The sequence below is a fragment of the Gymnodraco acuticeps genome, unplaced genomic scaffold (assembly GCF_902827175.1).
Source record: "Gymnodraco acuticeps unplaced genomic scaffold, fGymAcu1.1, whole genome shotgun sequence".
Classification (NCBI taxonomy): Eukaryota; Metazoa; Chordata; class Actinopteri; order Perciformes; family Bathydraconidae; genus Gymnodraco; species Gymnodraco acuticeps.
Window position 1 is genome coordinate 1 of NW_022991801.1, and position 26,090 is coordinate 26,090.

The 26,090-nt window shown below is 43.4% G+C and overlaps 1 protein-coding gene across 2 annotated transcripts; it reads left to right on the top strand.

The window, feature by feature from the left end:
- Positions 1-437: 437 nt before the first annotated feature.
- LOC117535229 (choline transporter-like protein 5-A) lies at positions 438-24,143 on the top strand (the record flags this gene model as incomplete). Of its 2 annotated transcripts, XM_034199621.1 has the most annotated exon segments (16): positions 438-498; positions 2,043-2,166; positions 2,466-2,549; positions 4,186-4,298; positions 4,578-4,709; positions 5,641-5,740; positions 5,822-5,914; positions 6,019-6,106; positions 16,712-16,980; positions 17,071-17,165; positions 17,504-17,607; positions 17,690-17,763; positions 17,924-17,994; positions 18,603-18,691; positions 19,598-19,682; positions 23,887-24,143. In XM_034199621.1, coding segments are annotated over 16 exon segments (1,683 nt in total), but the record flags the coding sequence as incomplete, so codon positions are not given.
- Positions 24,144-26,090: the final 1,947 nt, after the last annotated feature.

Below are 26,090 nucleotides of genomic sequence, written 5' to 3' on the forward strand. Positions count from 1 at the left end.
GTTCCGAGTTTGTTCTAATCCGTCAAAATGACGGACTGCTTTCAGATTTTTCCATCATTGTTAAAAAAAATCCGTTATAGACGGAAAATATTCGGTTAACGCGACCTCTGGCTGGATGTGTTGACCAGTATAAGTAGCTCAGCAGGTGATCAGAGGGGGGGTAGAGGCGTGGCCCTGCTGATGAAGTTGACTCGTAAACTTCATCCATGGAACACACTGAGCAGGAACATGTAATGTGACTTGATAAGAGCAGCATACGAGTCATACAGAGTCCAAACTTTGATGAATACATCTCAAGGTGTAGCCAAGGACTGAAGACTTCAGGGATACATCTGTGAATTCGGCTGGAAATCGGTTCAAACCGAAAAAACATTATTTTAGACGTTTTTCTTTGTTTGTAGCACAAAGCATCAGAACTGTCTCTCTGTGTCCTTTAGCCGGTCTCTCAGGTGCTACGAGACGAGGACTGCCCCTCCATGCTCGTTCCTAGTAGACCATGTAAGAAATAAATACCTACTGAACATTTAATCTGTTTATATTCAACTAGGTCATATGAGTCTAAATGGACAGATTTAGATGTTTTCTTTAAAAAAATACCTTTGTCAGCTCCATCATACAGTACCAGTCAAAAGTTTGGAGTTTTTTGTTTATTTAATTTTTTTCTACATTGTAGATTTATAATAGAGACATCAAAACTATAAAATAACACATATGGAATGATCTAGTAAACAAAAAAGTGTTAACAAATCCAGAATATGATTTATATTTTGCTGGCTACTGCAGAATGCTGTGGTAGCCATGCTGGTTAAGTGTGCCTTGTGTGCATTCTGAATAAATCACCAACAGTGTCACCAGCAAAGCCCCCCCACCATCACACCTCCTCATCCATGCTTCACGGTGGGAACCACACACAGAAACCATCCGCTCACCTTCTCTGCGTCTCACAAAGACACGGAGGTTGGAACCAAACATCTCTCATTTGGACCCATCAGACCAAAGTACAGATTTCCACTGTCCAAGTCCAATCCTTGTGTTTCTTGGCCCAAACAATTCTCTTCTTCTTGTTGTCCATCCTCAGTAGTGGATCTTTGCAGCGATTGGACCATGAAGGCCTGATTCACGCAGTCTCCTCTGAACAGTGGATGCCGAGCTTTGTCTGCTACTTGAGCTCTGTGATCATTGATGTGGGCTCTAATCTGAGGTGCTTTCATTTGCGGTTTCTGAGGCTGGTAACTCTGATGTATTGATCCTCTGCAGCAGAGGTGTCTCTTGGTCTTCCTTTCCCGGGGGGGTCCTCATGAGAGCCAGTTTCATCATAGCGTTCGATGGTTTTTGCGACTGCACTTGAGGATGAATTCAAAGTTCTTGACATTTTCCGGATCGACTGGCCTTCATTTCTTAAAGTGATGATGGACGGTCGTTTCTCTTTACTGAGTTGAGTGGTTCTTGCCATCATATGGATTACAGCAGTAGTCAAATAGGGCTTTCCACTGTGCACTACCCCTACCTCTGCACAACACAACTGATGGTCTCAAACACATTCAGAAGGCAAGTCATTCCACAAATGGACTCTTGACAAGGCACACGTGTTAATTGAAAACCATTCAAGGTTACACCTCATGAAGCTGACTGAGAGAAGCCAAGAGTGTGCAAAGCTGCCATCAAGGCAAAAGGCGGTTACTTTGAAGAATCTAAAATAAAAATCATATTCTGGATTTTGACATTTTTCGAATTTGAAGGTGTGTCCAAACTTTTGACTTGTATTTACATCATACGTTGCATGATGTAAATGTTGTTTGGGAGGGAATTTGATTGCAATGCGGTGTGGTGTGGTGTGTGTGTGTGTGTGTGTGTGTGTGTGTGTGTGTGTGGTGTGTGTGTGTGTGTGGGTGTGTGTGTGTTGTGTGTGTGTGTTGTGTGTGTGTGTGTGTGTGTTGTGTGTGTGTGTTGTGTGTGTGTGTGTGGTGTGTGTGTGTGTGTGTGTGTGTTGTGTTTGTGTGTGTGTGTGTGTGTGTGTGTGTGTGTGTGTGTGTGTGTGTCAGTTCTCCAGAGATGTCTCCCTGACTTCACCTCTTTGAATGGGACGGTGACTGTGGCTAACAGGACCAGCTTTAAAGATGCTCTGGAAACGGCCCGCAGTGTCACTGAACTCCAACATGCAGCCAAGTACTGAACCCTCTACCTCTACATCTACTTTACATTTCTCTGATAGTCAAAAATCACTCAACATCACTTACAGTACGGACTAACAGCACCCAACACTCTACCTCCAACACAGAAAACTCCTGATTTACTACAGAGAGAGATTTTCTCCCACACACAAATACAAAATATATATTATGATTTCCATTGTACAAGTAACCAAAATAATTAGTCATAGTGACCTGGAAATGTTGGATATGTATGTAAAGATGAAGTCTCTCTGTCCCCTTCTACTCTAATCAAACCTCCTCTCCTTTGAGCAGGGGTATAACAGCACTGGTGGACACCAAGGAGCTGGGGATGAAGATAGTGGAAGATTATGCCAAGACATGGGCATGGATAATCATGTAATTACACACCACAGGCAAACACATCTCAAAGATATTTATAACAGTGTGTTCCTCAAAGCTGTGGGTAGTTAAGGCTTGTTTTAAAGGGGACCTATCATGCAAAATGCACTTTTGATGTCTTTTATACATAAATACGTGTCCCCGGTGTGCCAGGGAACACACAAAGTGTCAGAAATAAAACCCTCTCTCTTTTCCTTCGTACCCACATCTCTAAAAACGGGGGAACAACGAAGCTGATCCAGATTTACTACCGATATGATGTAATATCTGAAATGTGGGCGGGCTTTACACCCACGGCACTATCAGAAACGCTGCTGTCAGAAACAATACACGACGTGTTGTGGAAGTAATATGGTCTTTGTTTACATTACCATGCTAACACTCAGAGCTAACACTGTACTGGAGAGAATAAGTGTAAAAAATCAGGATATTGGTAAACCTGCAAGAGAAAAAGCATTTTAGCTCCATACTGTTTCAGAAATCATTCTTGATTGGATGGTTTGGAACATGATATGGAGTTTCATCACGGCAGCATTTAGCTGAGTATCTGGGTAGAATTCTGATCAGGTATGGTATTTTGAGAAAAACACATGGACATGTTTTGTATATATTTGTATATGTCTGAGACCTATAATATATGCCTTATAATAGGAGACCTTTAATGTAAATGGCTGTATTTTGAAACACTGTGACAAACCTGAAATCATTTAGTTTTTAAAAGGCATGGCAAGGCAAGTTTATTTATATAGCACTTTTCAACACAAGGCAATTCAAAGTGCTTTACAACAAATGCAAGACATTAAGAAAATGGCATTTAAAATCAGTCATTAAAAAGAAAAGCTAATAAAATAAACATTAAAAGAAAAAATACATGGATAAAAGTTACAGTGCAGTTTAAGATATGAATAGTTCAATTAAAAGCAGCGACAAAAAGAAAAGTCTTCAGCCTGGATTTAAAAGTAATCAGAGTTGCAGCGGACCTGCAGGTTTCTGGGAGTTTGTTCCAGATATTTGGAGCATAATAACTGAACGCTGCTTTACCATGTTTAGTTCTGACTCTGGGGACAGAAAGCTGACCAGTCCCTGAAGACCTGAGAGATCTGGATGGTTCATAATTTAGCAGGAGATCAGAAATGTATTTTGGGCCTAAACCATTCAGTGCTTTATAAACCAGCAGCAGTATTTTTGAAATCTATTCTTTGACACACAGGAAGCCAGTGTAAAGACTTCAGAACAGGAGTGATGTGATCCACTTTCTTAGTGTTAGTGAGGACTCGAGCAGCAGCGTTCTGAATTAGCTGCAGCTTCCTAATAGATTTTTTAGTGAGACCTGTGAAGACACCATTACAGTAGTCCAGTCTACTGAAGATAAAAGCATGGACAAGTTTTTCCAAATCCTGCTGTGACATTAGTCTTTTAATCCTAGATATATTCTTTAGGTGATAGTAGGCTGATTAGTAACTGTTTTAATGTGACTGTTGAAACTCAGGTCAGAGTCCATGACTACACCTAGATTTCTGGCTTTATCTGTTGTTTTGAACATTGCACACTGAAGCTCAGCGCTAACTTTTATACGTTCTGCCTTGGCAAGACAAGTGTGTTAACATGCCGTTGTTTGTGTGCTGTGGGACAGAGGTCTGCTCTTATCCCTGGCTGTGAGTCTGATCTTCATCCTGCTGCTGAGGTTCACTGCGGGCCTGCTGCTGTGGACCACCATCATCACCTTCTTACTGCTGCTGGCCTACGGTGTGTACTCACGGTGTGTTCAAGGGATTTCTACCGGAATCCTATCACTATAATCTGTCTCCACAGCTCATTTGTGTGTGTGTGGTGTGTGTGTGTGTGTGTGTGTGTGTGTGGTGTGTGTGTGTGTGTGTGTGTGTGTGTGTGTGTGTGTGTGTGGTGTGTGTGTGTGTGTGGTGTGTGTGTGTGTGTGTGTGGTGTGTGTGTGTGTGTGTGTGTGTGTGTGTGTGTGTGTGGTGTGTGTGTGTGTGTGTGTGTGTGTGTGTGTGTGCTTGTTTGCAGGTATGTGGTACTGCTCCATGCAGTTGTCCAGGCTGAGAAACACACCCGGCTCTGATGTTGCCATAGTAGCAGTGGGTATGCAGACTGACCTGCAGGTCTACCTGCAGCTCTCTCAGACATGGATCATATTATGTAAGTCCGTCTGCTTTGTGACACTTCACAGGAAGTCACCATTTACTCCAATGGAACACTAAAGTAATGCAGTGTGCACAGAATGTCACACAGGCTCACTGTGGTGCCGTGCTACACTGTTCATTTTAAGGTTTTTCTGAAAAAATCTGAAAGTAACATTCAGGTCCACATTCACCAAATGGTGCTAACTACCTGAACTTCAGTACACACATATTCTCTCTTGCTGAGGTGCTCTCGCAAGATGTCATGTCACGCTCTCATTACAAACGCACTGTTCATGTAGCAATACTGACATCAATTGGCAATCATCTGAAACTAATTAACACCGATACAGACAATAAACAACATCTCTAAACTCTAACTCCAATGTACAATTTCTTCCCATGAACACAAATCAAATGTTCCAAAAGTGTATTATTTTCAACTATTAATTTATCAATACTAAGTTGTTCTGAATAATATGACTGTTTATACCACAGTAACGTTGACCTTTACACTTTAAAACATTCCTCCAAATTATTTAGAGGTTTTTGTTAGTTGGTCGATGAAGTCTGTTTTTTATCCAACTGAACTATGACACAGACATTATGTTGCAATAGTATTTGTCTGTATTGGACCTACATCTACTTTCTCTGTAAGGGACCTTAGTTATTCAGAAAGGGGAATCAGAAATCCTTTTCAGAACAGTAATCTCGGGGGATTTAGCGCAAAGCAAAAATGTAGAACATTAAAAGAGATCATCTACCTTGAACCTGAACATGTGAAAACACAGCACGTGTGTGTGTGTGTGTGTGTGTGTGTGTGTGTGTGTGTGTGTGTGTGTGTGTGTGTGTGTGTGTGTGTGTGTGTGTGTGTGTGTGTGTGTGTGTGTGTGTGGTGTGTGTGTGTGTGTGTGTGTGTGTGTGTGTGTGTGTGTGTGTGTGTGTGTCAGTGGTGTCTCTGGCAGTGACAGAAGCGTGCATCCTGTTGATGTTGATCTTCCTACGGAGAAGAGTGCAAGTGGCCATCGCCCTGCTCAGAGAGGCCAGCAAGTATGAACCATGAGACACACAGATCTAACTATGTGATTAAACACACAAGTGTATGATGACGGTTGTTTTGTGTTGTTGCAGAGCCATCGGTCACATCATGTCCACGCTCTTCTTTCCAGTGGTCACCTTCCTCCTTCTGACTCTCTGCATCTCATACTGGGCCGTCACTGCAGTGTATCCTTCCTCACACAGACACACACATTTAGAAATGAAAGTGTGCAGTACCCAGAGGCTTTCAGCAGTGTGTTGCATGTGTCTTTAACTTTCACTGTGAACAGTTACCTGGCCTCCTCAGGTGAAGCAGTCTACAGAGTCATGTCACCTGATGTCAGCTGTCAGTATGCCAACAGCACCTGTAAACCTGAGGTACAGTGACTCATGCGGAAGTATAACTGTAGTAGTAGTATTAGTAGTAGTTCTAGTAGTAATAATAATAGTAGTAGTAAGGCAAGGCAAGTTGATTTATAAATCACCTTTCAACACAAGGCAATTGAAAGTGCTTTGCAAAAATGAAAAACATTAAGAGCATTAAGACATAGTGCAGCGAGGACTTCCGGTGAGCAAGGCGAGTGAGATGGCTGCTTCATTTTTTGCTCCCGATAGCGATTGGAAACCAACCCCCTTAACTCGCCAATTAATATACAAATCGATGTAATTTGTATTGGAATGAGAGGGGGAAAGAGAACTAGAGGTCAAAAGAAAGGTGACAAACTAGAAAGACAGAATTCACCGGAGATGGAAGACGCTCCGTTAGCTCACAACAGGACTCGGCAGACACCATGCGCTCAATGCTCCAGGAAATACGCAATTTCAGGGCTGAGCATAAAGTGGACTTAAACAAACTTAAAGAAGAAATCAAGGGAGACATGAAATCTGAACTCGAAGATATGAAGCAGGACATTTACCAAAAACGTTCTGCGGACTCCATGCTAACCCAAGCCCACGAAACTAGGCTGAAAGAAGCGGAGGAACGAATCGATGAGGTCAGAGACAGTAAACATGGTCAGATGCGTTGATTAAATCAATGAAAGAACAGAGAGCCATGCAGGGGAAACTGGTGGGTTTGGAAGGTCGATCCAGGAGAAATAATATGCGCATTTATGGAGTACCCGAAGAGAAGGAAGGTAACTCCATGTCTGACTTTGTGGATCAACTTTTGAAAACTGAACTCGCTTTACCGGACACCAACCTACAGATACAACGTGCTCATAGAGCTCTGGCTCGCAAACCGGAAAATAATGCACCGCCAAGGTCCAAGGTGGTGACCTTTCTGGAGTTTACCACCAAAGAAAGGGTACTGAAAAAGGCCTGGGAAAAGAAGATACTGATGGAAGGGCGACGTCTATCGTTCGATCACGACTATGCAACGGAGGTCGTCCTGAAGCGCAAGGCGTACGTGGGAATAAAGAGGGTCCTTAAGGAGAAAAATATACGTTTCCAGACTCCTCTTGACAGGATGCGCATTCACTGAGACTCGGGAACACGCACATACGACTGTGCGCAAGATGCAGCGCAGGAGCTGAGGAGGAGAGGTTTCTCCGTAGAGATACCAGACTGCAACGCTTCGGAGCTGTACCTGGAGATGGAGCATCTCCACCAGACCAAGACATGGCAGCGCGTTGGAGAGAGGGGTGCAGGTGGGGCCGAGACCGCGAGCACTTTTCTCATTCATAACTTTTGTAATTCCAGAGATACATCCCATAATTCATCACATTTTTAACATTTTTACTTTAACATTGCGCAGCTCGTTAACGCAGAGTGCGTGATGTCAGAGTTAGAGTGGAGGACAGTTTGAAATTTGCCTTCATATTGTTTTTTTTTAAACTGCCATAATTCCCAAACCCTACATTCCTGAGACATCATTTATCATGACACACATAGGAAAACATCTCGTAGCTTGAAAAATGACAAATAATTAAGCAAAAATAATTAAACAAAATGCCTCTTGAGGGCATGAAGTGACAAAAACGTTCAACATTCCTCCTTTAAAGCCCATTGTAATTTCAGGCAGATATTTATTCACGGCAGCAGCCGCACACCTTTAGTTAAACTGCCAAAAAGGCCACATTATTACATTACATTACATTACATTGCATTTAGCTGACGCTTTTATCCAAAGCGACTTACAATAAGTGCGTTCGTCCAACAAAATACAACTTGAAGAAAATAGAATCATATAAGTACATCAGGTTTCATAGGGCAAAAACATTTCAAGTAATACTCAACTGGCTTTAGAAAAGCCAGTCCTTTATTAGTATAAAAGTGCTTCGTTAATAGTTCTATCGCTCGAAGTGGAGTCGAAAGAGATGAGTTTTCAGTTTGCGCCAGAAGATGTGCAAGCTATCTGCCATCCTGATGTCAATGGGGAGCTCATTCCACCATCCTGGAGCCAGGACAGCAAACCCACGTGTTTTCGCCGTTGGAAACTTGGGTCCCCCTCGCAGCGAGGGCGCAGCGAGTCGTTTGGCTGATGCAGAGCGGAGTGCACGTGCTGGGGTGTACGGTTTAACCATGTCCTGGATGTACGAAGGGCCAGATCCATTCGCAGCATGGTAAGCAAGTACCAGTGTCTTGAAGTGGATTCTAGCAGTTACCGGAAGCCAGTGAAGCGAGCGTAGGAGCGGAGTAGTGTGGGAAAATTTAGGAAGGTTGAAGACCAGACGAGCCGCTGCATTCTGGATGAGCTGCAGAGGTCGGATGGCACATGCAGGTAGACCAGCCAGGAGGGAGTTGCAGTAGTCTAGGCGTGAGATGACGAGAGCCTGGACCAGAACCTGAGTCGCTTTCTGTGTCAGCTGGGGACGTATCTTCCTGATGTTGTAAAGCGTGTATCTGCAACAACGGGTTGTAGCAGCGATGTTTGCAGTGAAGGACAGATTGTTATCTAGGGTCACACCCAGATTCCTTGCAGTCTGAGTCAGGGAAACAACTGAAACTGAGGTGCCGATGTTGATTGTTAGGTCAAGAGTGGGACAATCTTTTCCCGGAAGGAAGAGCAGCTCAGTCTTGTCAAGGTTGAGCTTGAGGTGGTGAGCAGACATCCACTGAGACATGTCAGCTAGACAAGCAGAGATGCGTGCGACGACCTGGGTCTCTGAGCAGGGATAGGACAGAATTAATTGGGTGTCATCAGCGTAGCAGTGGTAAGAAAAACCATGCGGGCTAATGACTGATCCGAGCGAGTTTGTGTACAGGGAGAAGAGGAGGGGACCAAGAACAGAGCCCTGAGGGACCCCCGTAGTTAATTGACAAGGGTCGGACTCAGACCCTCTCCAAGTCACCCTGTAGGTACGGTCTTTCAGGTATGAGGTGAGGAGGGAAAGTGCAGAGCCTGAAACTCCAAGTTCTTGGAGAGTGCGAAGGAGGATCTGATGATTCACCGTGTCGAATGCAGCAGACAGGTCCAACAGGATGATGACAGAGGAGAGGGATGCAGTTTTGGCAGTGTGCAGTTCCTCCGTGACAGCAATGAGAGCAGTTTCTGTGGAGTGACCTGCCTTGAAACCAGACTGGTGCGGATCCAGAAGGTTGTTCTGATTGAGATAACATGAGTGTTGTTTAAAGACAGCGCGTTCAAGTGATTTAGACAGGAACGGGAGGAGAGAGACAGGCCTGTAGTTTATAACATCAGACGGGTTGAGAGTGGGTTTCTTTAGGAGAGGGTTTACTCTTGCCTCCTTGAGACTGTTTGGAAAGTGACCAGAAGTTAGAGAAGTGTTGATGAAATGGGTGAGAAACGGTAGAATATCAGGAGCGATAGTCTGAAGGAGGTTTGAAGGGATAGGGTCCAGAGGACAGGTGGTAGGGCGGGCAGAGGTAATGAGGGTAAGAACCTCACCTGGAGAGAGAGGGGAAAAGGAGGTAAGTGTGTTGGTGGAAGGAGGGTCTGGTGACCCAGCGGTGAGTAAAGGTGAGTCAGAAAAAGAAGAGCGAATATCATCAACCTTTTTTTCAAAGTGGGTAACAAAGTCGCTTGACAGAAGTGAGGAGGGGGGAGGAGCTTTGGGGGGGTCCAAGAGGGTGGAGAAGATGGAAAATAGTTTTTTAGGATTGGAATAGGAAGATTGGATCTGATCTTGAAAGAAAGTGCTTTTTCCCTGAGAGATCGAAGCAGAGAAAGAGGAGAGGAGAGCTTGATAGGTTAGGAGGTCGTCACGGTGTTTGGATTTCCACCATTTCCGCTCTGCTGCCCTAAGGACGGTTCTATTAGCACGCAGTGCATCATTTAGCCAGGGAGCAGGAGGGGACTGACAAGCCTGCCGAGATGTGAGAGGACAGAGCGAGTCCAGAGTGGATGAGAGAGTAGAGAGGAGAGTTTCTGCAGCAGAGTTTGGAGGCAGGAGTTGGAACGAGTCAGAGGAAGGGAGGGCTGAGAGCACCGACGAGGCAAAGGTAGAGGGGGAGAGGGAGCGAAGGTTACGGCGGACAAGTGCAGGATGAGAAGAGATTAGTTTGTTATGTTTGGAAAGGGGTAGAGAGAATGAAATTAAGAAGTGATCGGATGTGTGGAGTGGGTTTACAGAGAGGTTAGAAGTAGCGCAGTTCCTTGAGAATATGAGATCAAGGACATTGCCAGCTTTATGAGTCGGTGGGGAAGGAGACAGTGAGAAAGCAAAGGCGGTTAACAGAGATGTTAGTTCGTCTATCTTCCCCGTCTGGAGGTTGAAGTCTCCGAGAAGTACAGCGGGAGGGCCAGTTTCAGGGATGTGTGAGAGGAGATTATCTAATTCCTCCAAGACGTCCCCCAAGGCGCCTGTTGGACGGTAGAGAACAACAATGGTTAACTGTATAGGATGGGTTACTGTGACGGCATGGAATTCAAAGGTGGAAGGAGTGAAGTTAGGTAGCTTGAAGAGGGAAAAGCTCCATTTGGGAGAGAGCAGGAGACCAGTGCCATCTCCTCTGCCAGTGGGTCTGGGTGTATGTATTAACCCGAAACTACACAAAAATAACACTTGTGTCATGGAACACGATGTTGTCATCACTCCAACTGACATGCTCAGAGCAGCAGACTTCAGATAAAGGTTAATGGTCCTGCCCTCAACAGCTCTACGTCAATTATGGGGTGTCATCATATGCCGTTTCCATGGAAACATGGATCCCTCGCCATAAAACACGATGTCGCTTTACATTAACTCCAATGAAAATGTTCCAAAAGTGCTCAAACTTCACATGTGTGCTAACAGTCCAGCCGTGAATACATCTATGGGACCGTTTTGAGATTTCTTCAAATGCCGTTGCCATGGCAACACAATGCTGTGAGATGCTTTGAAGGCTGTTCTCCGTGGAAAGCTGATCGCCCTAACAGCATCACAAAAAAAGGCCCGGCTAGCCACATACAAATACAAAATAGAAACATTTAGAGAAATGGAGACAAAACATAAGAGTAGAGGGGATCAATCGGCATTACAACAAATTAAGGAAACACGGGGGGAGATCATTTAGATCCTCAGAGGAGAAATAGAAAAAAAAGGCAAGGTTTTTAAAGCAGTCTTATTATGAATCAGGCTCAAAAGCAGCTAGACTCAAGGTCAGACGCCTGCGCAAACAGCAAGCCTCTAATACAATTCATAGAACAAGGGACCCCCAAACTAATCAACTACTGTATGAGCCAGATGAGATAGAATGAATATTTGAAGAGTACTATAAGACACTCTATTCTAATCCACCATTAGCTGATGAAAGCACAATAAGAAACTTTCTTAACTCGCTTGATCTGCCATATATAGGTGAAATACAGAATGACACCATTAGGTCGCAATTTACAGTTGAAGAGCTGGAAGCTGCAATCAGTAGGCTAAAGACCAGTAAATCACCAGGCAGCGATGGGTTCCAACCAGAGTTCTATAACACTTTCAAGAAGGAGCTAACACCTCTGCTTCTGTCTTGTTTGAATTGGACTCTTAAAGAAGGCAGGGCTCCCCCATCTTGGAGGGAAGCAATTCTTTCCATTTTGCCCAAGGAAGGCAAAGACAAAGACCACTGTAAAAATGATAGGCCAATTTATCTTTTAAATGTGGACTACAAGCTGTTTACCTCAATCATCTGTAAAATATGTGAGACTTGTATACCAGATACCAGCATTTCAGGCAGTGAGGAGTGTGTGGCAGAGAAACTCCCTCTGGAGGAATTTTGGAACTTTGGGATTTTAGCCTTTGCAGACCATTTACATGCACAAAAACCTGTATAAAAAAGCGAAATAAGGTCCTTTTATGAAAAAAATTCATACTGCCTAGAGCAGGGGTAGCCAACACGGTGCCCGCGGGCACTCAGTCGCCCGCAGGGGCAACGTGAGGCGCCCACGGGGCACGTTCTAAAAATAGCTCGCCAAGCAAATCCAAAATGTATAAAATACACAAAACAAAAAAGGAAATGTAATTAAAATAATCTACCCCATGCATAAAGGAAACCTCAATCATAGCGAACTCTATCTACTTACTACAACTCTATATCTAACACCCCTCCCCCCACCCCACAATGAATATCGACCAATCACGTTCTTGCTTGATTTGCGGGACCAGCGTTGCAGTCGGGAAGAAAAGCAATGTGGCAGCTCTCCAGGGGCGGATCTACCGGGGTGGCATGGGGTGGCAACTGCCACCCTAAACAATAGCCTTGCCACCCCAGCTGCCACCCCAGTTGGCATCTTTGTTTTGAAAGAAAAGTTGTGGCTCATCGGACATTTATGAGAGAAAGTCTCTAATGTCCGAGTGCAAGTGAATGCAGCACAAGATGCACGTCATGTAACCCCTCCCCCGGTCCTGGCGCGAGAGTGGAAATATGATTGGTGGCGAATTCACTTGAACGTGGGAACGGCGCAAAACGAGAAGCCTTTCGGACCCAAGCACTGAAGGACTGAGGTAGTTGCGGTCTACAATGACAGAGAAGAGAATGTCAAGTTTGGCTGTACTCAGCATTGAATCAAAACGCACTACAGCTGTTGATCTTAATAAGTTTGTGAGGCGTTTTGCTGAACAAAATAGTAATCGCCGCATTAGACAATAGACAATAGGCATGCCAACTTGATGCTCTTCTCACGGATGACTCTATGAGAATAACAAACTGTTAAGATGATGACCTTGTATGCGTGTATATATATTTTTCTTTGAGGGGGTCTGCCCCCAAAAAACAGTTTTAAGTCCTGAGAAAGTAAAATAAGACGGTGTGTAAAACTACACTGCCCAGCCAACAGAAAGTAACCACTTTGATTTAACTAGGCCAGTAGGTAAGGACCTTCCACTGGATAATAACTGCAGCGATGTTTATGTTTTAGCTGAATACACGTTTTTTAACCCTAACTGATGCAGTTAGTCACGTCTTTAATGTTTGTTCTTTCTGATGTAAAGTCAAGGTTGTAACTGTATATCAATAATGATATAATTACTTGTTTTTCAAATTTGAAGGAGGGTGAGCAAGCATCTTGATGAACATTCATCATTAACTCCTCCAAAAAATATAGTTTATTCAATAATAAATGAATATGTGAATCATAACAGTTCTTCACTATATCTGTAAAGCGTCTTTGAGCACCTGTAAAAACGCTAACAAATTAAATCTATTATTATTATTATTTATTAACAGTGATTGACAGCTGATAGGAATAATATGATTGTTAATAGTATCATATTCATTCAGACAAACATCGATGAGACAGTTAATTAATGTACTTATTGCAGCAGTGTGCATAGATTTGGTTCACCTGCTGGTCTAAGAGTGAGACAAACTCATTCAGTTATTGTTCAGTTAAAATTCAGTAAATTACGTCTGCCACCTTATATGTAAGGCTTTACTGATGTACCACAATAATATCACCTATGTGATTGAGTTAAAATATTAATATTGTGGCTTTCCAAGTTAACATTGATTGTAGGGGTGTAACGGTTCACAAACATTTCGGTTCGGTACGTACCTCGGTTTTTAGGTCACGGTTCGGTTCGGTTCGGTACAGCAGAAAACATTATCACAAAACATTAAAAACATTTTTTTAATTAGTGTTAAACTGTGACTAATGGATTCAAATAAATACAAAATATAATAAAATAAACATTAAGGTGCAGCATTTCGATGAACTGAAATAATCTGTATTTGAACTGTACTAGCACCTAAGCAGCCAGCTTGACATTAGGACTTGCTTGTCATTGTATTTTCATGTTGTTTAAAGAAAGATGAACTTGTCCACATTGCTTGCTGAAAGGGCAGATCTGCTGGCACTAACAATGTCTCCTGCTGTGGAGAACACCCTCTCTCTAGGGACAGAGGTAGCAGATACAGCCAGGTAGCGCTTTGCTAACATGGCAACATAAGGATACTTGGCGTTTGTAATAGCTTTGGCTCGGTCTGAACTTGTTGCGAGTGGTGGAGGCTTAAATGCTAGAGGGAGTTGGGTTTGCACTTCAGTCTTTTTTCTTTTGGTACCGGTGATATTCACGTTCGGGTGATGCCTTTTCAAATAAGTGTGCAAGTTTGATGTATTGCCAGCCGCGTAACCAATGTTAGTTGAACAATCCCGACAAACAGCTTTGGTTCGGTCCACCTGTCTTTGTACGTAACTGCAAAACCAAATGTTCCCAAACCGGAGACTTCAATGATGCTGGAGGATTTTTAGCTCAACTTTATCTGCGTTCGCCATTTCGACAGTTCCTCAAATTACTGACTACATTTGAAAGCATCCCTGTGACCAGCTCTCATAGTATGCCTCTCGTCCAATGAAATGACTTGGTCGCTCTATGATATATACCTGAGATTACTTCCAGAAAGTTGTTCATGTTCTCAATTTTTTACGTTTAACGCTATATTCGTTCGGTACACACGTGTACCGAACCGAAGGGCCCGTACTGAATAATTTCAGTACGGGTACGTGTACCGTTACACCCCTAATTGATTGATATGATTGCGATTTAAATCAGCATATACTCCTGTCAGGGGATGCCACCCCTCAAAATCTCCTGCCACCCTCTTGCCACCCCATGAATATATGTCTAGATCCGCCCCTGCACCTCCCCGTGATTTTCCTTCTGGCAGAATCTACACAACACATCACCCCCATTGAACAGCCTATCATGCCAGCCTATACAGCACATGAGGGCCAGAGTTTTACTGTGTGTGTTGCATCCATGGTTGCAACTTGCATATATATTTATTCCACTTGACGCACACACACGCATGGTGTAATCTCCACTGGGGACAGGGGGGACATGTCCCCCGCACTTTTCGAAATACCATTTGTGTCCCCCCACTTTACAAATATGTATTATTATTTTTTTTAACGCAAGCCGTCATCGCCACGGAGGAGCACACAGCCTCTGTGAGCGAGGGAGGGAGTGAGGGAGAGAGAGAGCTAGGGAGAGCACACCTTTATCTATTTAATATAGATAAAGTAAGAAATCATTCCAATGTGTACTATACCCTCCTGGGACCCGAGGAAAAAAAGTGTCTTCCAATTTCCTTTTTTTTGTGATTTCCTACCTATTTAGGGTTAAAAAAACATCTTGCAATTTAGACTTTTTTTGTAGAGGACGTCGGGACCATATTAGTTTGAACAGACAGCCAAAATTAACAGATGGACTATGTAACGTATTATGGTTATAGAGTGATATTAATACAATAATACATTCACCTTTATTTAAAACATGAATAAGTAATTGATCTGAACATTGCTGTTTATTTGGTCAATACAAAACTAGCTTGTTTTTTGGTGAATCTTTCCAGATCTTCAAAGACTTTGTAGTCGATGTAGTGGGAAAGTACCTCATTGACTCCAGTCAGCACGGGCTGTAGGGTCATCTGGACTAGTTTTATGGATGTGGTCTCCATTTGAGCTGCTCATAGAAACAAAGCTTGCATTCCTGAGGCAATTCTCATTTTTCATGGCTCCAATTAAAATAAAAACAAAAATAAGACAAACGTGCTACTCTTGGCCCACAGAGGGCCATGTCTTTCCAGCTCGTTCCTATCTGTCTCTATGTATCTATCCGTGCGCTCATGGAGCCTCCTGCATCTTCCCCCCCCTTCTTCTTGACCCTCTTCTTTCCCAGGTGTGAAAGCCTCATCTCTCTCATCATCTGAGAGCTCAAAATCTGAATCTCCCTGAACTATCTGGTACAGAAAATGTCTGCTTCAGTTCCGTCTCCTGCAACAATATTGAGTCATAAAGTCCATGAAGATAGTCCTGACGTCCACTAGAATGGACATTTATAAAAGGGCTGTTATTTGAAAACTTGAATTATTTAATTGCTTTCAGAACTAATTCTATAGTTCCTCACATGTTAATAAACAAGAACATATATGATTTTCATGGTAAAAATGACAATTATTCAACAATATTTGACTTCTCCTCCTGCTTCTATAACATTTAGTTTTTCGTATGCCAGCCATTTTGGATGAAAAGAAAGAGGAACTTCCCAGCATGCAATGTTAACCGATGACATATCACTGGAAAGACCAGGATGTCCTCTGTACAGCACATCAGGGATTGATACAGTAGCTCAAAAGAGTCAAAGGAGATGCATGTTAACAAAATGTCCACTACAGTGGACATTTTCAATGGGCTGGGTCCCAGGAGGATACTGTAGGACAGTACAAAACAGTTTAAAAGGGGAGTGATTAGTAAAATATGCATAAAGAAAAAGAAAGAATGCTAACTAGGGAACATAAGATAAGAATAAACAAGTTGAAATGAAAATGTTTGGAGTATTGAAAAGTATACAGCTCTCTTTCATCTGAGTGTTGAGAGCTGTATCCATCAATTCATTTTGCTCTCAAAGTGCACCAGATTGATGCATTTCACTTCAACATTTAAAAATAATAATGTTAAAATGTGCTAAATATATACACTGCAAAAAACAAAAAAAGAGGAGTAAAAGTAGCTCACGACTTGTTTTATTTTTTGAAAGTAGCCCTCATCCTAAAAAAGGTTGGTGACCCCTGGCCTAGAGCTACTTAAAGCCAGTAAATGCTTCTGTCCTCTGTCAGAGCTTCAACAGAAGCAACGTCTCCACGTCAGCCTCATGTCAGGGCTCTCAGTGTCTGTTCGCCTTCTACGGGGGGGAGACGTCCTACCACCGACACCTCTCCCTGCTGCAGCTGTCCAACCTGCTGCTCTGCCTCTGGCTCATCAACTTCAGCCTGGCTCTGGAGCAGTGCACGCTGGCCGGGACCTTCGCCAGCTACTACTGGGCCAGGAGGAAGCCTCAGGACATCCCCCCATGTCCCCTCTTCTCCTCGTTCAGCAGGGCCCTCAGGTCAGGACCCAGAACACGCTGATTCAGCGTCTCTCACACTGTTAGACATATAGTCATACATAACAGTGTAACAATGCGTTGAATCTTTAGGTATCACACCGGGTCTCTGGCATTTGGAGCTCTGATTCTGTCGGTTGCACAGCTGGTACGGATCATTCTGGAATATGTGGAGCAGAGACTAAAAGGTGACACATTCATTTTTGTATATACTTTCACATATCATTTTTGTCATTGAAATTGTTAATGTATTCATTTTATTATGTTCTTAATCTTTTGGTACAACTTCCTTCACACTCCTATACTGATAGTTGCCACAATACAATGTGTGGTGCAGGAACCAAGCATGCTGGGTATGCTGGCTGTTCACTGGTTATCTCATGCTTCTTTCTTCTACAGATGTGTGTCTCTGTCACATGCCATACTCTAAGTGCTCTATATGTACTAATGTGTGTGTGTGCGTATGTGTGTGTTTGCGTGCGTGTGTGTGCGTGCGTGTGCATGTATGCGTGCGTGCGTGTTCCAGGTGTTAACAACGTTGTGTCCAGGTTCCTCCTGCACTGTCTGCAGTGCTGCTTCTGGTGTTTGGAGAAGTTCATACGCTACATGAACCGTAACGCTTATATCATGGTGAGTGAACATGCAGAGTAGAACACAGACCAGCTGATCACTTAGTCTGTGTGTGACAGCTGTTTGCTCTCTCCTCCACCAGGTGGCCATCTATGGTAAGAACTTCTGTACCTCTGCAAGAGAAGCCTTCTTCCTGCTCATGAGGAATGTGGTGAGGTAGGTTTACTTTTTCAAAAGCTCTGTTTTGACAGGGTTTTTACACTAGTGTTTATACCGTAAGAGAGGAAGATTATAATAATGCAACTCAGTCCACAGCCCTTAAACACGTCCATGTTTGATGATGAGTGCTGAGGTTGATCTGTCCCTCTCTGTGCAGGACTGCAGTTCTGGACAGAGTGACAGACTTCCTGTTGTTCCTGGGCAAAGCGCTGATAGCTGGAGGAGTTGGTAAGTGACAATACAAAGCTCCACTATTAATGTTTCATATTAATATTAACTAATACAAATCAAATAAAAAAACCCTCTTCAGCATGTAGCACTTCCAAAGGATTTGGCTAATGCAGTGGCACTTAATATGGGTTTAGAGATTGGAAATGTACCTGCAGGATTCTTGCTTTGGAGTTTGTTCTTCATGGTTGAATGCAGTTATTTTAAGACATTTTGGATAAAAGCGTCAACAAAAATGAAATGTAATGTAATATTAATATAAGTGGTGGCAATCGATTTAAAAAAATAATCTCTTTCCACAAAAATATTCTGTGATTAATCGTGATGAATGACACATTTAGAATACTAGTAATAGTTTTTTGGGGGAGATGAAGTGAATACAAGTTGTAATAAAGATATCACTAACAGGTCGGAGGTTTCTTTAATTTAATGACATCTCTGCTTAGTTTTGATGATTTCAAAAGTATTAGGGTGGAGTCTGACACTAAAGCATACATACGTATACATATATGTTTCCCAGAAAATAAGACATTGTGTCACTCTGCATGTGTGTGTGTGTGTGTGTGTGTGTGTGTGTGTGTGTGTGTGTGTGTGTGTGTGTGTTTCAGGTGTGGTTACATTATTCCTCTTCACTAAGAAGATCCCTGTTTTCCAGGAAGAAGTGCCCAGTCTCAATTACTACTGGGTCCCCCTGCTGGTCAGTCACACACACACACACACACACACACACACACACACACACACACACACACACACACACACACACACACACACACACACACACACACACCTCCAAGATCTCATCTCACAAACCTGAATGAATAAATTGTTAACCTCCAGGTATATCAATAGAATACCGAAAATGAAATTCTCAAGTGAACTTCGCACATTGAATTATGCTATGAATATTGAATAAGCCTGTTTACCGCATTAAATAATGTTTATATATTTATTTTTGAGGATGAATAATATATTCTATTGTATTCCACAAAAATATATCTGAACAACACATTAAGATGATGAAACACTGAAATGTAATGAAAGTCAGATCCACTCGTGTGGCAGTGATATTCATTTACAATATTCTTCCTCCAGCTGCATCTATTTGCTTTTAATAATCAATTTTCCTGGATTATGTGTTGAAGTCATGGATGTATACAGTTTAATTTATACTGTACGCTGTTTATCTGTACGCTTGTCAGTACCATTTGTGAGCGGCCGAATGGGGCTAACTCGGCTCTGTCATGTGAGCGTGTAGTATCCGGAGTGGTCGAAGTGGCTCCGTAGAACAGGCCCTGCTGAGGTTTCTGAACGGTTGAAGTGGCTCCGTAGAACAGGCCCTGCTGAGGTTTCTGAACGGTTGAAGTGGCTCCGTAGAACAGGCCCTGCTGAGGTTTCTGAACGGTTGAAGTGGCTCCGTAGAACAGGCCCTGCTGAGGTTTCTGAACGGTTGAAGTGGCTCCGTAGAACAGGCCCTGCTGAGGTTTCTGAACGGTTGAAGTGGCTCCGTAGAACAGGCCCTGCTGAGGTTTCTGAACGGTTGAAGTGGCTCCGTAGAACAGGCCCTGCTAAGGTTTCTGACCCGTGTGTTTCTTGTGATCAGACGGTGGTGCTCGGGGCCTTCCTGATCGCTCATGCTTTCTTCAGCGTCTACGCCATGTGTGTCGACACGCTCTTCCTCTGCTTCTGTAAGTTAACACTTCATTACTATTTAGTAACACTTCAATAAAGTAGTTCTGGATATGCTTCATTAGGTCTGCTCAGTTTCTTTACCATTAACCAGTCTTTAAACACTGCAGAGCCCGTACTGTGTTCCTGTTAGTGTTTACTTCCTGTCTGTCTTCTTCCCCATCGTCTATCCCTTGACCTCTGTGTGAAACGGCACGGGGTTAACCTCTTCTACACAGCACCCCCGATACCGGGGGGAAAACGCGTCATCTGCAAGAAACAGCATCTGAGGGCATCTTAATATTCAATAAACTATGAATGTTGTATATCCATGTAACGGGAAGAAACTCAGCTAACTGATCATTTTAAAAAAAAAAAAATTTAAAACCACAAAGCTAGCGCCGAGCCTCTGAATTAGCTACGAGCAAAACAATCTTAAGGCCGTTAGCACAGAACTCTAGCTACACTGATCAATATACTTATTGGATCTGCACCAACAAGCTTAGATAACATCCTGAGAGTCCACAGATTATAGAACTATAAGGATCATCACTGAGCGATCAGAACTCGTGACAGGGGAAGCAAATACAGACAACACACAACGTAGCTTTAGGTAGCAGAACACGGAGATATGCTCAGTTTAGCTGTTATTCTGATCAAAAGTCGTGTTCAATGGCATTAAAACGAGAAAAAACGCGGCTGAAGGTTAATCCATAGGTTATAGCAGTGGTTCTCAAACTTTTTTTAATAATGTACCCCCTTTGAAAAAAAAATTCAGCCAAGTACCCCCTGATCAGCTTAAAAACAATTTGTTAGGGAAAACAGGCCTATATAAAGAGGTACAGTACAGCGCTGCACCATCGGTGTCTGATTTATTAAAACAACAACAATGTAACTAAGAAACACTTAAATGCTACATTTCAAATGTTTACAATCCATCACTAAATTCATGGCAAACCAATTTTAACATCATGCAATAACACTAAGACGACATTAGTTGCATTGAACTGATCTTTTTAATAAGTTGTATTTACAATGTAGTGAAACATGGGCTTGTGCTTCACTGAGGATCTTTGTCATTCTGACAGGGAGGCTAACTGCAGTTATTACACTTCGCGTTTTGAAATATGTGTAACTCTGTTCATATAAAACCCACACTGCTCAAACTTCCTTACTTTTCCTAAAATGTGTATATTTATTTATTTATTTTGGGGCGTGGGGAATGAAGAGAAAAAAAAATATTAGCATTTTAAGAGCATGGGATTTTGACCCCTCATATAAACATATGCATAATGCTGCGCTATACCTTGCGGCCACACGCCGTTGCCAAGCAACGCTTATTGTTTAGGTGTCCTTTGATAAGCAGGCCGTCATATCATTAGCTAGAACTAGCTAGATCTGATAGATTTGGACATAAACGCGAGTGAAGTCTAACCGGACGCGAGAGAGAGATAAGATCAGCTGCTGCTGACGGAGAACACGCAGCTCTGCATAATCACAGCTCCGCCGCTGTGACGGACCGTTGAGTGGAGCAAAATGAAATACACTAAGAGTTAGACCTAACACACTTAGCTAGTTTATCTACTCTGGAACTAGCTAAACTAGTTATAAATATATGTATTCTTTACTGTCGGGTCACTTATTACAGGTTCAGCGAGCTGCACGAGACTGACGGGCTGTCAGGAGAGGGAGCGGAAAAGAGAGCACCCCGTTTATTGTTCCTATGTTATTATCCAGAGTTTCTGTAAACCTTTGAATAAAGTAGTTCATCTACTATTAGTAGTTTGTTTAAATGCATTACTTATGTTTTTTTTTTTCATTAACATAAAATAAATCTCACGTACCCCCTGCAGTACTCCAACGTACCCCTAGGGGTCCGCGTACCCCCATTTGAGAACCACTGGGTTATAGCAATGTGTCTGTCACTTTGAACAAATTATTGTTAATCCATAATTCAATTTTTATGAAAAAATCGGAGAAGAAAAATGTGCTGCTAATGGTAGCCACTAGAGGTTAACGCAGCTTCCGGTTTTTCTACACGTCTCTCACTCTTTTTTTGGTAAGCTGTGTGTGTATGGGGGACTTTCCCTCGATTCCATTGGCTCTGACGGTTAGAAAGAGATGTCAATCAGCAAAATCGACCAAGGGGGGCCAGAGATATGGAAAATCCACCCAAATGGCCCCAGAAGTGTTTTTTTTGTGCTAAACCTCTCTAAAAAGGTCAAATTTCACTTGTTTTGCATCAATCTTGATACAGGGTACTTATTATATGTTGTACTTTGGATTCCTAAAGCTTTTAGTCTACTAACCCATCATCCAAGGTTAGTTTTCACTATAAGTACAACATATTATTTGGACGGACACTATAATTTACAGTTTTTTACTATGTTCAATGTTCAATTTTCTTTAAAATAAAAAACATCTATATTGATTCTGACTTTTCTACATCCAACTCACAGGTTTATCATTACTTTGAGAACAAAGATTATTAATTTAACCCTTTTAGAAGTGTAGTTATGGTCATTTGTTCTGGAAATGTCATTTTCGAGCCTGAGACCTGAAAAACAGGCTCAGTGCTTAACAGGTTAAGGGATAGTGGATAGGAGAATTCAAAAGGACTTAGGAGAAGAGACTGCGGTACTTTAGAGAATCGAATGCACTTTCACTATCTGACGTGTTTATGATGCGCCAGCGGACGTCATGAATGTGCGTCTGCTGCTGTGGGGAAACTATGGAAACTACAGTTTTCTATACAGCGGACTACAACATGGATGTTTAATAAGAACGAGGGACTACTGTAAACTCATCTAGAGACTCTGCACCGTGCTCTGATGCTGTTGCTTTATGCTTTATGAACGTGGACAACAGAGAAACAGATTCTTCATGACCAAAGCTGGAATTGAAATAAAAAAGGAAAGTGAAACTTCTGCTCGTCGTCACCCTCTCCCTCCGGTCCACATTAATACAAATGATCCCAATACGTATGATTGTATTAAAAGATCTTAAAATCAATACAAATGCATTTATTATAAACGTTAGTCCTTAACATCTATCACTGTGTATATCACCATTCAAACATCTTTTAAAAGTTGAACAAACCCCACACAGCTCAGTAAAGACTGTGAGATGTTGACTTTATTTGATCATTTCAGTAAAAACTAACGTTCATATTTCTCTCTTTGATTATAATACTGATGAACGTTCAAAACAAAGCACTTTGGCAACTTACCACATACGTTTTAAAATGCTTAATAAGCACTGTAACTTTCACGATATAATTTCTCGGTCATAATCGGTTGTTTCCGTGAACGGCCGACTGTTGAGTGACGGCAAATGCTGCGGCTGCAATGCATTGTGGGGCAGCATTTTCTCCTCTCCTTTCGGTTAGGGAGGTCCAGTGGTTCCTAAGCTAAAGGAGGTTATAAAGGAAGCTTGAAACCTCCTTTCCTTTCATTTGGAGAATTGGAACGGCACTTAACATGGCTGCCACTGAGGGACTTCCGGGTCATTTCACTCCGTTAGGAAGGTTCCTAAGCTAAATGGACTATTGGAACGCAGCCCTGCTGTTCCCTTTAGTGTTTACTTCCTGTCTTTCTTCTTCTGCTGTTCCCTTTAGTGTTTACTTCCTGTCTTTCTTCTTCTGCTGTTCCCTTTAGTGTTTCCTTCCTGTCCGTCTTATTCTGCTGTTCCTGTTAGTGTTCACTTCCTGTCTTTCTTCTTCTGCTGTTCCCTTTAGTGTTTACTTCTGTTGATTTCTCTAGCCTCCAAATCTCTGTCTTTTAACCTTGTTACCGCTCTTGTTCTCTTTTTTCTTTTCTGGGGACAGTTTAGCCATCATGAATCCAAAGTTTCTTGATCTCCACACATATAAAAATGTATATTCAAAGAGTATTCCGTGGTGTTTTCTGACATAGAAAACTAATGTGTGTTTTCCACAGCTGGTTAATTTGACCAGACTTTGTTCTGTGGACTGATGACTGCACACAGTCTCTTAATCCTCCTTAGCAAAGGTGTCTCTCAACCATGCCGTGTAATATTATGCATTGTGGTTTTTTTCTCCAAATGTTACTGATATACATTTACTTCTCATACTTTGGTTCAATGCATTGAGTGCATTTTGTACTCTTGTACGGTATCTCTTTTAACCTCTTTCTGTCCTTTGTCCCCCCCCCCCACCCCCCACGCACCTGCTCTCCTCCATCCTGACCTGGTTGTTTCCAACAGGTGATGACCTGGAGAGGCATGATGGTAGTTCAGGAAAACCTTTCCTCATGTCCCCTCAGCTGCATAGGATTCTGGGGAAATCCTCTCAGTCTCCTCGATAAGCAATCCTCCTGCATCAGAGACGTCCTCACACAGAGAGACAGAGACGTCCTCACACAGAGAGACAGAGACATCCTCACACAGAGAGACAGAGACATCCTCACACAGAGAGACAGAGACATCCTCACACAGAGAGACAGAGACGTCCTCACACAGAGAGACAGAGACATCCTCACGCAGAGAGACAGAGACATCCTCACGCAGAGAGACAGAGACATCCTCACGCAGAGAGACAGAGACGTCCTCACGCAGAGAGACAGAGACGTCCTCACGCAGAGAGACAGACGTCCTCAGACAGAGAGACAGAGACGTCCTCACACAGAGAGACAGAGACGTCCTCAGACAGAGAGACAGAGACGTCCTCACGCAGAGAGACAGAGACGTCCTCAGACAGAGAGACAGAGACATCCTCACACAGAGAGACAGAGACGTCCTCAGACAGAGAGACAGAGACGTCCTCACGCAGAGAGACAGAGACGTCCTCACACAGAGAGACAGAGACATCCTCACGCAGAGAGACAGAGACGTCCTCACGCAGAGAGACAGAGACGTCCTCACGCAGAGAAACAGAGACGTCCTCACACAGAGAGACAGAGACATCCTCACACAGAGAGACAGAGACGTCCTCACGCAGAGAGACAGAGACGTCCTCACACAGAGAGACAGAGACGTCCTCAGACAGAGAGACAGAGACGTCCTCACACACAGAGACAGAGACATCCTCACACAGAGAGACAGAGACGTCCTCACACAGAGAAACAGAGACGAAACAGAGACGTCCTCACACAGAGAGACAGAGACGTCCTCACACAGAGAAACAGAGACGAAACAGAGACGTCCTCACACAGAGAGACAGAGACATCCTCACACAGAGAGACAGAGACGTCCTCACACAGAGAGACAGAGACGTCCTCACACATAGAAACAGAGACATCCTCACACAGAGAGACAGAGACGTCCTCACACAGAGAGACAGAGACGTCCTCACACAGAGAGACAGAGACATCCTCACACAGAGAGACAGAGACATCCTCACACAGAGAGATAGAGACGTCCTCAGACAGAGAGACAGAGACGTCCTCACACAGAGAGACAGAGACGTCCTCAGACAGAGAGACAGAGACGTCCTCACACAGAGAGACAGAGACGTCCTCAGACAGAGAGACAGAGACGTCCTCACGCAGAGAGACAGAGACATCCTCACGCAGAGAGACAGAGACGTCCTCACGCAGAGAGACAGAGACGTCCTCACGCAGAGAAACAGAGATGTCCTCACACAGAGAGACAGAGACGTCCTCAGACAGAGAGACAGAGACGTCCTCACACAGAGAGACAGAGACGTCCTCACACAGAGAGACAGAGACGTCCTCAGACAGAGAGACAGAGACGTCCTCACGCAGAGAGACAGAGACGTCCTCACGCAGAGAGACAGAGACGTCCTCACGCAGAGAGACAGAGACGTCCTCACGCAGAGAAACAGAGACGTCCTCACACAGAGAGACAGAGACATCCTCACGCAGAGAGACAGAGACGTCCTCACGCAGAGAGACAGAGACGTCCTCACACAGAGAGACAGAGACGTCCTCAGACAGAGAGACAGAGACGTCCTCACACACAGAGACAGAGACATCCTCACACAGAGAGACAGAGACGTCCTCACACAGAGAAACAGAGACGAAACAGAGACGTCCTCACACAGAGAGACAGAGACGTCCTCACACAGAGAAACAGAGACGAAACAGAGACGTCCTCACACAGAGAGACAGAGACATCCTCACACAGAGAGACAGAGACGTCCTCACACAGAGAGACAGAGACGTCCTCACACATAGAAACAGAGACATCCTCACACAGAGAGACAGAGACGTCCTCACACAGAGAGACAGAGACGTCCTCACACAGAGAAACAGAGACGTCCTCAGACTGAGAGACAGAGACGTCCTCAGACTGAGCAACTTCCCCACTCTAAGAGACATACCAACACAGTTTCAGAGAGACGTCCCCTCAAGAAGAGACATCAACAGAGAGACGTCCCCACACAGAGAAATGTCGCCACACAAAGAAAGAAGTCCCAACACTTATAGATGTACTCACACAGAGAGATG